The sequence below is a fragment of the Cyanistes caeruleus genome, chromosome 5 (genome assembly GCF_971803275.1).
Source record: "Cyanistes caeruleus chromosome 5, bCyaCae1.hap1.1, whole genome shotgun sequence".
Taxonomy (NCBI): domain Eukaryota; kingdom Metazoa; phylum Chordata; class Aves; order Passeriformes; family Paridae; genus Cyanistes; species Cyanistes caeruleus.
This window is the reverse complement of record NC_141705.1, coordinates 42,380,863-42,395,130: the sequence shown is the minus strand read 5'-3', so window position 1 is coordinate 42,395,130 and position 14,268 is coordinate 42,380,863. Positions and strand designations below refer to the sequence as shown.

Below are 14,268 nucleotides of genomic sequence, written 5' to 3'. Positions count from 1 at the left end.
TTACAAACCTCCCACAATCTCAGCATCAGAAAGTGTAATTTTTAAATAAAAGGAACAGAGAAGCTCTACCCAGTATTTTGAAACAACCTCCTTAATGGAACAGAAAAGTGCAAGTTGCCATAATACTGGAATGCATATGGGTCTCTATCATTTGCCAGATAACATATGTTTTTTTCCTCTTCCTCTGCTCTTTCAGAGATGACTCTAAAGCAAATAAACACAAATTTTCTAATACACCATAAAAGAAAATATATTTACTAAAAAGCTACTGACATGACTAAGTCATGACAATGTTCTCTTCAATATGCAATCACAAGTACATAATTTGTTAGACTTTTCATAAAAATGCATGTGTGCTATAAGAGAATAACAATTACATCATTCATTTATACCCTACAAGCTACAGCACACTCTGGCAGTGGAAGCAAGTTTTACCTACAAGCCCCAAACATATACAGACTGTACTGTGCTGTGTAACACAAAATAAACACTTTCATTAAATTCAAGATATGAGTTGAACTGAGAGCTGTCACCATCACCAAATCATTAAGCTTTTCAGAAGCCAGTAAGGGCTCTTTTATGCAGGAGTCCATAGAGGATAAGAAACAGAATGTGGTGTTTCCATCCCATGTAGGTAAAAAACACCAGGCAAACTGATGCCAACATGATGTGCTGATTTCTCCTAATTCAGATAAAGTTTTAGCCTTCTTAGAGACAGAAAGAGAGGGAACAAATACTGACTTCAACACTCGACTTTGGCTAGAAGACAGTAAATCCTGACAAGTCTGGCAATACAGTGCTATAATTTTGAGATATATTGTGCTGAAGAGAACCTTAACAATGAGTATTGAGCAGCATTATAATCACCAAAAAAAGCTTCAAAATAAAATCTGTAAACAGAATTAATCCTCTGTTATCAAGGCAGGTCTGTGATTAAGCTTTATTTCTTGATTCATCCATTAGGTAAGTGAATGGCTCAGAAGAGAGACACTTTGTCACACCTCTTACCCTTAGGCCACAGAGGTGCAGTTATCAAAGAGTTACACATCATCAGATGCTAAATCTACCTAAAATTGCCAAGCTCACACCAAAGAGTGCAGAAACAGGACATAATCACCATCACTCAACAGTTGATGGGCATTTGTAATCATATTGGTCCTCGAGAAAGTATAGTAAGAAAGACAGGAGACTGCCCAATGAGCTCTCACTCATTCCTCCATCTTATTCCTAGTTTCTAGGCCATGCTGAAGATCTTCAGGAAATTAGATTCATATTATGCTGAAAGGTCATCATAATAACTGATGTCATCCTTAAGGCCTGTGACCTTGCAAAATTAATGTGCAATACCTCTACATGAAGAAACCAAGATGTTGATACATCTGGAAAAATCAATTCATTACTAAAATGTCTGCAGACATCACATCAGACTAAGAGTGCTTCTATTGCTCCCCTTTTAGTTACTGCAAATTGCCTTGATCTAAAATTTATCTCTGGTTCTATTCACTTTTACATCCCTGTACCTTTTTTTTTGTTAAGCATGCCACCAGTAATTCTTAAATTTTAAAAGAGTTGTGCCTATAACAATTGGTAACAAACCAGAAGTTCAGTATCAAAAAACCAGCCAAAGTTAAATAAATGCTGTTAACGGCTTCAAAATTCTACTTACAACTTTCACTGCATACTTCTGCTCTACTTTCTAATGTCTGATAACCCACTACCTTCCCACTGATTTTCTCTTTTCTTCATTTCACTTTCTTGGATTTGTCTACTCAGACTTCTGATGTCCACCTACGTTATCTACCCTGAGGATGCAATCATTACATCACCACATTTATTTTTTATATTAGCTAATGCAAAAGAATTTATCTTTCAGGATTTAGATTTTCCCTAATTGGTCAATCTGCACTGGAAAGGGAGAGTCTTTCGTCCACAAGGAAAAGCCCAGACATATGCCTAGAACAAAGCCGTATTTCCAGAAGTGGCTGAAAACTATGTTTTTTAAGTGCATGGTTAATTCTTCTAATTGGTGAATTCCTACAGACTAGGAGGAACCACTAATACAGACTTACAGGCAAATTGATCCATTTCACAAGACTAGCCCATATTACGGGCTACATCTGTGGGGAGCAGGGGGGAAATGAAGATAATGATGAATGATCACAGTAGGAGTTACAGATTTCCCAGAAGGAAGGAAATCCCCTATTATCAACATGCAGTCAAGAACATCTGGGAACAAGCTGTCCAGTTATTTAGTGATTGGGCAGAGGCACAGCAAAGCACTAAGGTAGAAGGCTCTAGACAAACAGTGTAAGAGGCAATGGTTTGTCACCAGCTGGTCCTCAAACAAAGGTTGCTGATGAACATGAGTACTTCAGTAATGCCCGACTGCAAGAGCCCCTCTGCTTCCAGAGGGAAAAGACTAGAAGACTGCCAGATAGCATGATTATGATTCAAATATAAAACAAATGTTTATCACCACCTCCCAGGCTGTGGAGCAGAGTAAGATGTGACATAAGTAGCCTCCTTCAATATTTTGGTTTGTTTGCTATTCTCCAGGAACTGCAACAACAGAGCCTGTGGCTGCCTCCTTTTCATGCTAGTACTGAAGTTCAAGAGCCCACCTGGAGAGAGACTCATACCACAGACCCTGAAAAACAGCTTGGCCAAACCAAAACCTATTTTCTGCATTCTCATCACTCACTGCAACTCCTAGAGCAACATAAACAAAGCTGCCCACTTCATGACAGCCCTTCCTGCTCACAATCTTTGAGCAGGTTTCCTTTCCTGGGAGAAAAGATATGAGGCAAATTGTAAAAGGTGGGCATGTTTAAAGTTTAAGCCTGCTACACAATGTAGTATGAAACATGGACATCACTACGATGATCCTGGATTAATCTGCAAGTAGAACCAGCTTCCTTTCCTGGCAGACCATAGGATGCTCATCTGCTATTCCTCCTGTGCATGTCTCTCATGCCTCCTTCTCATTCATGTTTGGCTTTATTACCCCAGGTTCAGTTATTATCAGGACATGACTGTTTCTTTCTACTCTCTAAACAGGATTATGGCAGCATGATCAGCTCGCAGTGCACTTTCAAAATTCAGTGCACTGAGAGTGATATCTGCATACATGACATCGGAGTGAATGACACCTGTGCCCCTGGAAAATCTGCAGTGTTAATGCATCAAAACCTACTAGGGAAAAAAAGAAAAAAACTAGTAGAACCACAATCAGGAATCCTTCAGGAGGCTTCTATCCGCTTCAATCAAAGGCAAACGATCGCTGTCCATCAGCCTAGCCGCGGTGTCAGGCTGCGGCAGCTCTCCCCGACGGCGCCGGCCCCGCTGCCTTTCAGCACCACGGACGCCCGCGCCAGAGGCCGGGGCTGCCGCAACGCCCCTCGCTCCTCCCCGGGACATGGCCAGCTCCTAAAATCACAGTATCAGGGTTTTTGTTTGGTTTTGGTGGGGTTTTTGTTTGGTTGGTTTTTGTTTAGTTTTTTTTCCCCCATGTAGCTGAAGGAAAAAGAATGGGCAGTGATGGGATTTTCTTTCTGGCTTGGGATACTAAATGAAAAGCTCCATGAGCTCGACCTTCCCAAAGCTTTTATAGATTAAATTGTATTAAGGGCTGTACAAACTGTGTACTTTTTGAGGTCAGAGTGCAATTAGAAAAAAAAAGAGAAAAAATTATATTATTATCAGAACAGTCTTTTGTTCCGATCAACTATTGTCAGACCCAAAATACCATCAATGATTCCTGAATTGAAAAGAAAAAAAATAATTTAGTAGGCCACCTAAAGATAAAGGCATTGATTTTTCATCAAATGTACTGAGGAAACACATTGCAGTTTTCCCGAGGTCTCCTCTTTAAGTAATGTTTTTTTCCCAGATTCATATAAGTTCTGCACAAACTCAGAAACATGTCTACATTAACTCAGGCCAACTGCTGTGAATTTTCTTCTGATGGAAACGGGTTTGTTCAGTTTAAGGGTACACATTCTGCAATGCTTTCCCAAGCTAAAAGCAAAAGGGCCCTTTGTCAACTTCTGGCCATCCAAAGCCTCCATTCAACCTCACCTGCAAAGAATAAAAGGGGTTTTACAGACAGGCAGAACATTTTTCTCTATTAGGACTAATGAGTTTCTGCGAAGGCAGGGTGAGTTGATTCACATTGTTAGCAGAAAGCTCGGGAACCATCACATAGATCCTGAAGTACATTTTAATTTTAAGCCGCTGTGTGTTACACTGCCTGCCCTACTCCCTGGTTCAGTTTGGGGCATGCTGCTCTCGGGGACGGGTGCTACTGGCTCCCCGAAGACCATCTCAAGCCCTCAGAAGTATCACAGTTGGTTTAATTCCCTCTGAGGTTCAGCCAGAGTTGACAACTGATTCCCACTACAGACCTGAGCTTCAGCGCTCATTACGCACGCTACGAGTGTTACGGGACAAGGAACACACTCCTCAGGGCCCTTGTGAGGCGGTACGAGAGCTGCGCTGATTATCTGAGCTCCACCGGCCGCGCTCCCTGCTTCCCTGCAGTGCTGGAGCGCGGCGGTGGTGCCATGGACCGCGGCGTGCCAGGGCAGCGGCGCCGGGAGCCGGACCGTGCGGGACCGGACCGTGCGGGCCCGGGCCGTGTGGGGCCGTGCGGGCCCGGGCCGTGTGGGGCCGTGCGGGCCCGGGCCGTGTGGGGCCGTGTGGGGCCGTGTGGGCCCGGGCCGTGTGGGGCTCACCTGGAGGAGGCGGCGGCCGCGCGCGGCGTGCTCGGGCAGGCGCGCGCGGTACACGGCGCGCTCGAAGCGCGGCTCGTTGTCGTTGGCGTCCTCCACGCGCACGCTGAGGCGGCACGCGGCGGCGCGCGGCGGGACGCCGCCGTCCCGCGCCACCACGCGCAGCTCCAGCGCCGCCTGCCGCTCCCGGTCCAGGCGCGCGCGCGTGCTGACGGCGCCGCTCCGCGCGTCGATGCGCAGCAGGGCCAGGGCGGCCGCGTCGCCCTCCAGCGCGTACCGCACCTCGGCGTTGGGCGAGCCCGGCTCGTCGGCGTCGGAGGCGGTGAGGCGGAGCACGGCGGTGCCGGGGGAGGCGGCCTCCGAGACGGCGGCGCGGTAGTGGGGCTGCGGGAACGCGGGCGTCTCGTCGTTGAGGTCGGCGACGCGCAGCAGCAGCGGCTCCTCGGCGGAGAGCGGCGGCGTGCCGCCGTCCGTGGCCACCAGCCGCAGCTCGTACAGGTCGCGGTTCTCCCGGTCCAGCGGCCCCGCCACGCAGAGGAAGAAGACGCCGGCCCCGGCCGCCCGCAACGCGAAGGCGCCGTCGCCGCCCAGCAGGGCCAGCGCGATGCCGCCGTCGCCCTCCGCGCTCTCCGCTTCGCCGCCCTCGTCGGCGTCCGAGACGGAGACTCGGGCCACGTAGTCGCCGGGTCGTGCCCCTTCGGAGACCCGCGGGCCGCCGGTCTCGGTGAGGTAGAGCAGACGGATGGAGGGCCGGTTGTCGTTGACGTCCAGCACGGCCACGGAGACGAGGACGCTGGAGACCTCGGGCTGGGAGCCGCCGTCCCGCGCCTCCACGACCAGGCGGTGCAGGGCCCGCGCCTCGCGGTCCAGCGGGCGGCGGAGGCGCAGGACGCCGCTGCGCTCCTCCACCGCGAAGTAGCCGTCGGGGTCGCTCTGCCGGCGATTGATGGCGTACCGTACCTCGCCGTTGGCGCCCAGGTCCGGGTCGGTGGCCCGCAGGCGGCAGACGGCGGTGCCCGGCGGCGCGTCCTCCCGCAGCCGCGCCCGGTACTCGCCGCGGCTGAATGCGGGCGCGTTGTCGTTCTCGTCCAGCACCCGCACGGACACCCCCAGGCGGCCCCGTCGCCGCGGGCTGCCGCCGTCCCACGCCTCCACCACCAGCCGGTGGACGTCCGCCCGTTCTCGGTCCAGCCGCCGCAGCAGCACCAGCTCCAGCGGCTCCGGCCGCACATAGCGCAGCTGGAAGAGCGGCGGCTCCCCCGCCGCGCCGCCCTCCTCCAGCAGCGCGTAGCCCTGCGTGCCGAAGCGGCCGGCGTCGGGGTCGCGGGCAGCCGGCAGGCGGAAGGCGGTGCCGGGCGGGCTGAGCTCGGAGATGTTGAGCTGCAGACTGTCCTTCGGGAAGCGTGGCGGGTGGTCGTTCACGTCGGTGACAGCGATCTCCACCTGCACCACCTCGCCGCGCAGCGTGGCCGCCGCGAAGCTGTAGCGCGCCCGCCGCTCCCGGTCCAGCCGCCGCGCCGTGCGGATGATGCCCGTCTCCGGCTGGACGTGGAAGTCCGCCAGCACCGCCGACTCTCCGCTCCCCTCCGACAGCAGGAAGCCCCCCGGCGGGTCCGCGCCTGCCGGCAGCCCCGCGCGGATGTCGCCCACCAGCGTCTCCGCCGGCAGCCCCTCGTCCACTGCCAGGCTGAGGTTATACACCGGCGCCGCGCCGCCGCCCGCCGCGCACAGCCACAGCGGCAGCAGCAGCGCCAGCATCCGTCCCGTCGGGGCAGCGCCGCCCTGCCCGCCCCGGCACCTGCCGGCCCGCAGCCGCCGCGCCATGCTTGGCCGCTAAGCCGGCATCCCGGGCAGCCTGCGCCCTGCTACTCGCCACCGCCGCGCAGGTGCCTCCGGCTCGCCGCCGCGGGAGCAACTCCCGAACGCCGCCGCCGGTGATGGGAAGGACGAGCGTGTGCGAGGGGGCGGGAGAGCCGCTCCCGCCGCCGCCGCCCCGCGCAGCCCCCGCCCCGCCGCCCCCCCGGGGGCCACCGCCCGCCCGCCCACCCAGCGCCCGGGGGGGCGGCCGCGTCTCCGTGCGGGGACGTGTCGCGCTGGGTCGGGATGGTGTGGCGCTGCTCCAGTGCCGCCCAGAATTCGGAGAGGTCTTCGCTGAAATTGATTACTCGGGGAATCCGCTGGCTTGCTGCTGATGGGGCTAAGTGTGACTAGCGCACGGGCTGCCTCTAGATGCAGAGGCATAGCTTGTGAAGAAGAATTTAAATAGAACAGAAATGTCCGAGGATAAACGAGTTTGCACAATTCAACAAGGATTTGTCTCGCCTTAATATTCTGGTCCTCATTTTCCATTAAAAGGCTTGCTTGTTATCCTAGCACTAGGTCAGTAAATAGCAATTCAGCATGGCAGGAAAGCATTTACCAGAAGAAAGCTTTAAGTAGAAACTTCAATCAGTTTCAGCAAGACCAGAACTTCTTTCCTTTCCCACTATTCCTGACTCCCATATCTATCTCAGAATGGTCTAAGAATGAATAAGTTTCTTCAATGACACTGAGATAATGGAGCATCATATGAATGCTAAGTACCAACCATCCATCTGTCCATGAAACCCAAGTACAGTACTTCAGTCTCTTGCTGTTCCCACTGATGCTTTACAAACTTCACCTTTCTGGCAAGAATCTAACAGCTGTTCAGAGAAAAGTAAATTCATCCTAGGACAGACAAGTAAAATCAGACAAGCAAAGACAGTTTGTAGCAGGAGGAGTTACTATAGCTCAAGTCCTCTCCTATGAAAGAGCACTTGAGAGGGCAGCTGTTTTACTATTTGCCTCTTTTCCAAGTCATGGAAGAACTACCCGAGTACACTGCCAGAGTGCTCTGAGGAAGGAGCAAACTCACTGCAACAGTGAGGAGAAGGGGAAGAGGACTTTTTTTTTTCCCCCCAACATTTTTGAGACCTACACAGTGCCACATATCCAGATTAAGAGGGAGAATTAAGTTCTAAAGCTTAGAAGTCCTACTGCATGTGTGTAGTTGCATGGACAGGAGGGGGAACACGAGATCACGTCTACTGTATCTGACTTGCTTCCTTACACAGAGAAACGGGCCAGAGCAAAGCTAGATCTTGTCAGATCTTCCTAGGCACATTCTGAGAAAGTCTCTGTGTATTTATACACTGTGATAATTGCAAGCATAGGAACAAGGAGGAAATGTACAGGCCCTTGCCAGCTTCGTTCATATTCATTGAGAAAACACATGGATCCTCCCCAAGTCACAGATGTTCAACATGAAAATGCCTGAATTCCACTGAATCACAGCAAGTTTGGAAAAACAGCCATGTCCCATGCAGCCCATGCTGTCACTAAGAAAACACATGAATCATGTTCAATCAGGCACATTCATTGAAAACCTAAACAAAACCTGCTGTTGACATGGTCAGGCAGTGCCTAAAGAGCAAAATTCTGTATTCAGATACAGCTTACATAAAGATAGTAGGGGAAAATAAGACTTATGTAGTTATCTGTGGTTCTGGCAGTTTCAATTTCTTTTGTGAAACCAGGGCACTTTAACAGTTTTATATGAAGTAAAGTCATATGAAAGCACTGCCCAACTACAGCATGTTTCCAGAAATACTACATCTTCGGGACACTATAGATGTTTTGCCTACTATGAGCATGAGCTTTACCTTTTAAGTGTTCTTCTACCTTCTTTGTGTTTCTGCCTTCTCTGAGTCTATTCTTTCCTCCACTCCTTTCTTAAACATTTTCTCTTCCTCTGTTTTGCCATGTTCATGACCTCATTCTTTTCTTCCACAAATCACAAACAGAAATTTCTAAATCTTGAGATGTTTGCCGTCTCCTGGCTATATTTAGCTGCCCCTGCTGTTCCCCATCTTCTCAGTGACATGCTGACCTACAAAAAAAGAGAACTGACATTTCTAAGACATGAAGGGAAGCTGCCATAATGCCATTATCCCAAGGGAAGCAGGGTGTCAAAGTTTTCGTGCACTAGCCACCTCCTATATCCTCAACATAGCTCTCATAGTGAAGACACTTGTCAGCTCCTCAGACTTACGAAGTCTTCCAGTGTAAAAAGTGGACAGGAGGATAAGCATATTATTTGAAGATGAGGGGTGTTGGTTAGAGTACACAAAGTGCCTGAGCATTCCAGTTTATAAGGAATTGTCTGTTGATGAGCCAGCCTGCTCAGTTGGATAGCAGAAAGTTACTTCTCCTGCTGGTCTCCCATTCCATTCCTAGAGGTGGCCACCTCTGACTTTGTAGGCAGGTGAACAGCATAGGAATCCACTTCCAAGCCACTGAAGTTTTGAACTCTATGTCTTCAGGCAACCCTGCATGAGAATCCCTCTAATCCACTATGCAAGGCAGTGAACTCTGGTGCTCCCAAGCAGCTCCAAGTGCCAAATTCTGCTGTCCTGTGGCAGGCACCCAACCTCCAGGAAAGGAGCAAGGAAGGAAACCGGAAGGTGATAGCTGTATCAGCTGCTCAAATTTAATCAGCCTATATGTGCAAAACACAATTTACTATAGCTTAATTTTCCTTGGATTAATTGGAAATTCTTTTTCCTTCCAGGAGAATTAAACTATGGCAAACTAAAGCTAGCTATGACACTAGAGTGCAAAGGATCGCTGAAATGGAGATAAGTGTTGTTACAACCATGAAGGTCTGTCAATAACAGAGTTAATTCTACCTAGAAACTTTGCCTCGCCCACGCAACAGCTGCAGCAGCTGAAAATGTGACCCTCCCATGCTGAAGGCATGGCTGAGGTGGTAAAGCAGTATGACCACTTCCTTTTCTGCTGCTCGCTGGCTCAATCCAAAGCATCTTCAGCAGCAGCAGCAGCAGTTTAAGCCAAGCCACCTGACTCGGGGCTGACGCAGGGCGGGAGCGCTGCAGGATCCATTCCAGCACTCATTAGATGGGCGGTAGCAGCCAGCTGAGGGCAGAGCGTGGCTGAGCTGCTCCAGACAGAGCTGAAGCAAATAAAATAAAACCTGAAAAATTTTCCATGAAGTTATTTCCTGCTGTTTGAAGACAGCATGGTCTCGGCTGCTTGTTACTGCCTTTCAGCCGATGGGCACCGTGCTTCCATTTCTGCCTACCAGGTGGTGTTTCCTGATCCTCTGTGTGTTTAGTTTAAGGACAGAGATTAGTTTAACCAGTGCTGAAACAATGATTCCCATTAACCTCAGTGATTTATTTCCTATTCTGTGTTAAAGAACACCCATATAAATCAGCTTTCTGGCAAAATTGAGGCGTGGGGAAGCACTCATATCTTCAACTATTGCAGCTGCATCTAAGAAAGGATGTTTGTCTCCAGCCTCACTGGCTGGGGTCACTATGGATATTCAGCCTGTAATATGTGATATATGGAGAAAGTGTTAACTTTGCAGAGCATCAGGTGTTTCATTATTTATGGTTCCCCAGGCACACGTATATTGATTTCAGCAACACCTCCTTGAAGGAGTGTCAGCTGCACAAAAGATTTGCTGGTGACCACATGGAGGTTGGTCACAGTTACTATAATAAAAAACTGTGTGGGGACTTCTCTCCTTATAAATGCAGAGAAATGTAATTAAGAGTATTACTTTTTTTTTTTTTTTTTTTTTTTTTTTTTTTTTTTTCCTGGTAGCCATCATTTGACTCTTAATCACAAGCTAATTTGTCAAACTCCTTTTGCTGTGAAATAATAGATGCTTTCCTTCTCCAATGAAAAATCACACAGTTGCCAGAATCTGGTTGGAAATAATATACCTGAGTCTGTCTTCAAAGGCACGAAAGACATTCATACTGTTAGCAGTACAGATAGTAGTAGCTGGGTTTTTCAGTTTCATTCCAGACATACCACAATGCCTTCACTCTGCCTGTAAAGCACGTTGCTGCTGCCTTCTGTGGGCAATTACTTCAGAATTTGTCACTCAGATATAACCATCTAAGTAGGATTACTCAGATCAATATTTTCACATTAACTTTATTTCTAGTCCACTTATCTCATATGCTGTCAACCAGACTTAATCGTCTGTCCCAATTTTGTGTTTCCATTTTATGGATCTTCATTAATCTCTTTGCTGTCGATCCCATTCTGTTTCTACACACCTTCCCAGCTGCAAATCCAAGTGTCACATCACTTGTCAAGATGATTGCTCAAATATACTTAGATTTGCCTGAAAAAATTGTCTGTCTACCCTTGTTAAATTTATCCCAATATCTGCTGCTGAAGAAGACATTTCTTGTTTTGCACAATATATATAATGGATCTTTTATTATGAACAAAGGTTATGGGAAATAGCAAATAAAATATTAAAATAAATAATAACACAATTAAATTAGATTCTGCTATGTAGGTGTTCATTCAGATTTTGACATCCTAACCAATTTTATATCTATACATATATTTAGTTTATAAACTTGATCACAGATCTAATTAATATAGCAATGAGATTTTATCCAGAAGTAAGACTCTATATTTGATTGCTGTTCACTGCCTCATTTGTAATTAACATGAAACAGAAAGAAAGGCTTCTTTCTTTAGCTGTCTGTTATTCCAACAAGCTGATGCAGATTTAAAGCAATCTCTTTAGGATGGCAAAGGGTTCACCCTTACAGGCCAGGAATAAACACACAAGAGCTTCCCACTACATGGGTTGCATTCCACATAAAGCTGTCTTTTGCCATCTGCTTGCCACTGCTGAATCCAGAGCTTAGTGGCCTCTCTAAAACCTGAAGGGTAGCTCCAGAAAACGTGAAAAAATATATCCCAGGCTGAATGTAATACTCCCTGGATATAGTATTTCACTTGACTACTATGTTGAATTCTCACATAAAATTTATGAGATTATCTACATTATCAACTTCTCTCAAATAATAATAGATCACAACCTGCAATCAGATCTAGTAGTCAAATTCTATGTGTGTAGAAGAGCAAAAGGAAAAAAAAACCACAGGTGTGAGAAACAAAATGGGACTGAATCCTGATATCTGATGTGTTTGTCTGAACTCCAGATGATACTGAAAGTATACAATGACCAAACACATTTGCAGGAGCTCCAAATCCAGATAATCTTCATCTGGATGCAGCCTCTTAAATCAGGGATGTGAGTGCAGCATTACAGAAGTTATTCCATATTTACAGGATATAATATCCTAGCATTTACTATGTTTCCCAGTCTATCTCTCTGTAAGCTTTGAAGCTTTGAAAAATCAAGAACTGGCTGAGAGCATGCAAAACAAAACCATTACAACCATATCTGAAGACACAGAAGTCATCAAGTAGAGGATTGCTCTGAATTAGCTCTTACCAGATTTCCCTTCAGTGACGTCAGTCAGCTGATGTTAACATTGGCCAGCACTGTGCACAGCACTAGTGGTGCCAGAGAGCCAAAATACAGTAGTTGGAAGTTAAAAGTCTGTTAACAGAGTTCAAGCTGCAAACAAGATGCAAATAGCAAGAACAATTGCAATTCCATGCCATGGGATAGGATGCATTTGCTGTCACTTTCAGTGTTTAAATCAAGGTTAGACAGCTACCAGACATGTTCTATTTCAGCCACAAATGACAGGGCTTTAGGCAGGAATTACTGAGTAAAAAATGAAGTCAGGCTACACCATTAGGCTGTTCCTTTCTGGCTTTCACATCTTTGAAAATCCAGCTTCCCAGGGCAGCTGCCCCAGTTGCAGAAGAGCAGCCCACACAGTGTGCTTGAGACTGGAAACCTGCTGCTATCACTTCATCAGCTGAGGTCCCTGCTGAGGACTCAAGCTTGTGGCACGGAGAGGAGGGAGGGTCTACACATAAAGCTGTATCTTAATATGCTAGGCCACTCTGCCAGCAATTCCCTTGCTGCATTGAGCTAAGTAATTATTTTAAATAGCTGTAAATCAGAAAAGAGCTTTGCTTTTAAAAATTAAATATACCATAATCCACGTGTGAATTAATGCCCCTGGCTATTTTCTCTCTCTCAGGTGCACAAACACTAAAAGCAATGAATTCACCAGCAGTTTTAGAGCCTTCATATTCCTCTTCCAAATGATAATTTCATGAAGAGTTTTGATGCCTGAGTTTTGGCTGCTGTGCTACAACTGACACTACCACAATTACACTCCTGAAAGGTTCACATGTTTTCTTAAACAGTCTATTAAGACAAAGCTATAAATACACAAGAGCAAAGCAATTTTCCTTGTCCCAGTATAAGTGCCCTGACCTGCTGATTTTCAGGGCACACAGTATTATGCAGTACTATGTATTTCTTTGGGGAAGTGGCAGCTGGAGGTGTGGCTGGATGGGGTGAAAACCCCCTAGCAGCCGTAAGGGAGCAGATGTTTGTGTTACCTCCTGTAGCAGGTTTGTTTGTATTGGCAGCTGTCAGTAAACTGTTGCTGGGTAATTCTGCTCATGTCATTGTGCTCAGTGGTAGTGGAGCACCTAGCACCTTCTCGACAGGCACCCATTTTTACTAGATGTGAAAACAGATTTGTACAAATCTTAATTAATGAATCCTATTTGATTGAAAGTAAGCCAGACTGAGTGCTGGAGACAGAAGTTGATTGCCTAGTTTAATTTAGGTCATATAAGCTGCATGTAAAAGCCGTTCTGACAGCTTCCTTGAGCTTCTGCATGTCAGCAGGGGGAAATCCTACTTTTACAGTGTTGTCACTGAATTATCCAAGATGTTATCCTTTTTTTACTAGAGTTTATCACTACAGAATCTTTATGGGGCTGAGAAGGCTCATAATCACCATTCCACAGAGGACTGCAGGCAGATACAATGACAGGGTACATTTACATCCTGCAATGGACAGAGACCCCTAAGGTAAAACTGTACCTGTTCTTCAGCCAGAGTGATCACAGCACCACCCTAAGGAGCCCCAGCCTGAAATAACAGACCCAAGGTGGGGTTACATGCTGGAAAAGCCCCAGCCATATCACCATCACAGTTTCTAGTGCAAACAGTATTTGCAATTTGTGAAGACATTGTTCAAAATCAATCAATACATTGGGGTGGGGAGCCCTCACTCCATGTGCACAGTCACAGAGGGTGTCAGCAATGCAACCTGCAGTTCCTGCATCCCAAGGCAGTGACTTTTGGCTTCTTTTCCCCCACTTGCTTTTCCCAGCCTGTTCTAGTTGTATTTCACTGCTGATCTTTTTTTTTTCTTTTTTTTTATTTTGTGTGTGTGTGTGCGCTCAAGAATAAAATAACACAGGCTTTTGCCAAATTAGTTATGTATTTTCTGCTCTGGTGGTGGGAATGTCAACTATGAGATGCTTGAGATCACAGCATTGCAGCGGTGGTTTTAAAGCTTCAAACATAGACATCACACTGTTACCCACAGCAGATTGTACCCCACCACAAAACAGTCAACAAAAATATATTTATATATGTTTTTTTTATCATTCCTAGAATATTCATGAATATTTGCATCTTTGACTATGTTACCTGTAATGTAACCCTAGGTATGGGTTGCAATGATTCCATGTATCATACTGCAGTAAATACAGAAATCAGTGTATTTCAGAG

At 47.2% G+C, this 14,268-nt stretch overlaps 1 protein-coding gene across 5 annotated transcripts in view; it reads right to left on the bottom strand.

Moving 5' to 3' along the window:
- DCHS2 (dachsous cadherin-related 2) overlaps positions 1–9,746 on the bottom strand; it is a 135,629-nt gene extending 125,883 nt beyond the window's left edge. For 3 of the 5 annotated variants that reach the window (XM_086891251.1, XM_086891248.1, XM_086891249.1), the window contains exon 1: positions 4,404–9,746. In XM_086891251.1, coding sequence (XP_086747377.1) covers positions 4,404–6,554 — 2,151 coding nt within the window. In that variant the 5' untranslated portion in view covers positions 6,555–9,746. The remainder of the gene's footprint in view (positions 1–4,403) is intronic. The other 2 variants (XM_086891252.1, XM_086891250.1) reach the window with 1 other exon arrangement.
- Positions 9,747–14,268: the final 4,522 nt, after the last annotated feature.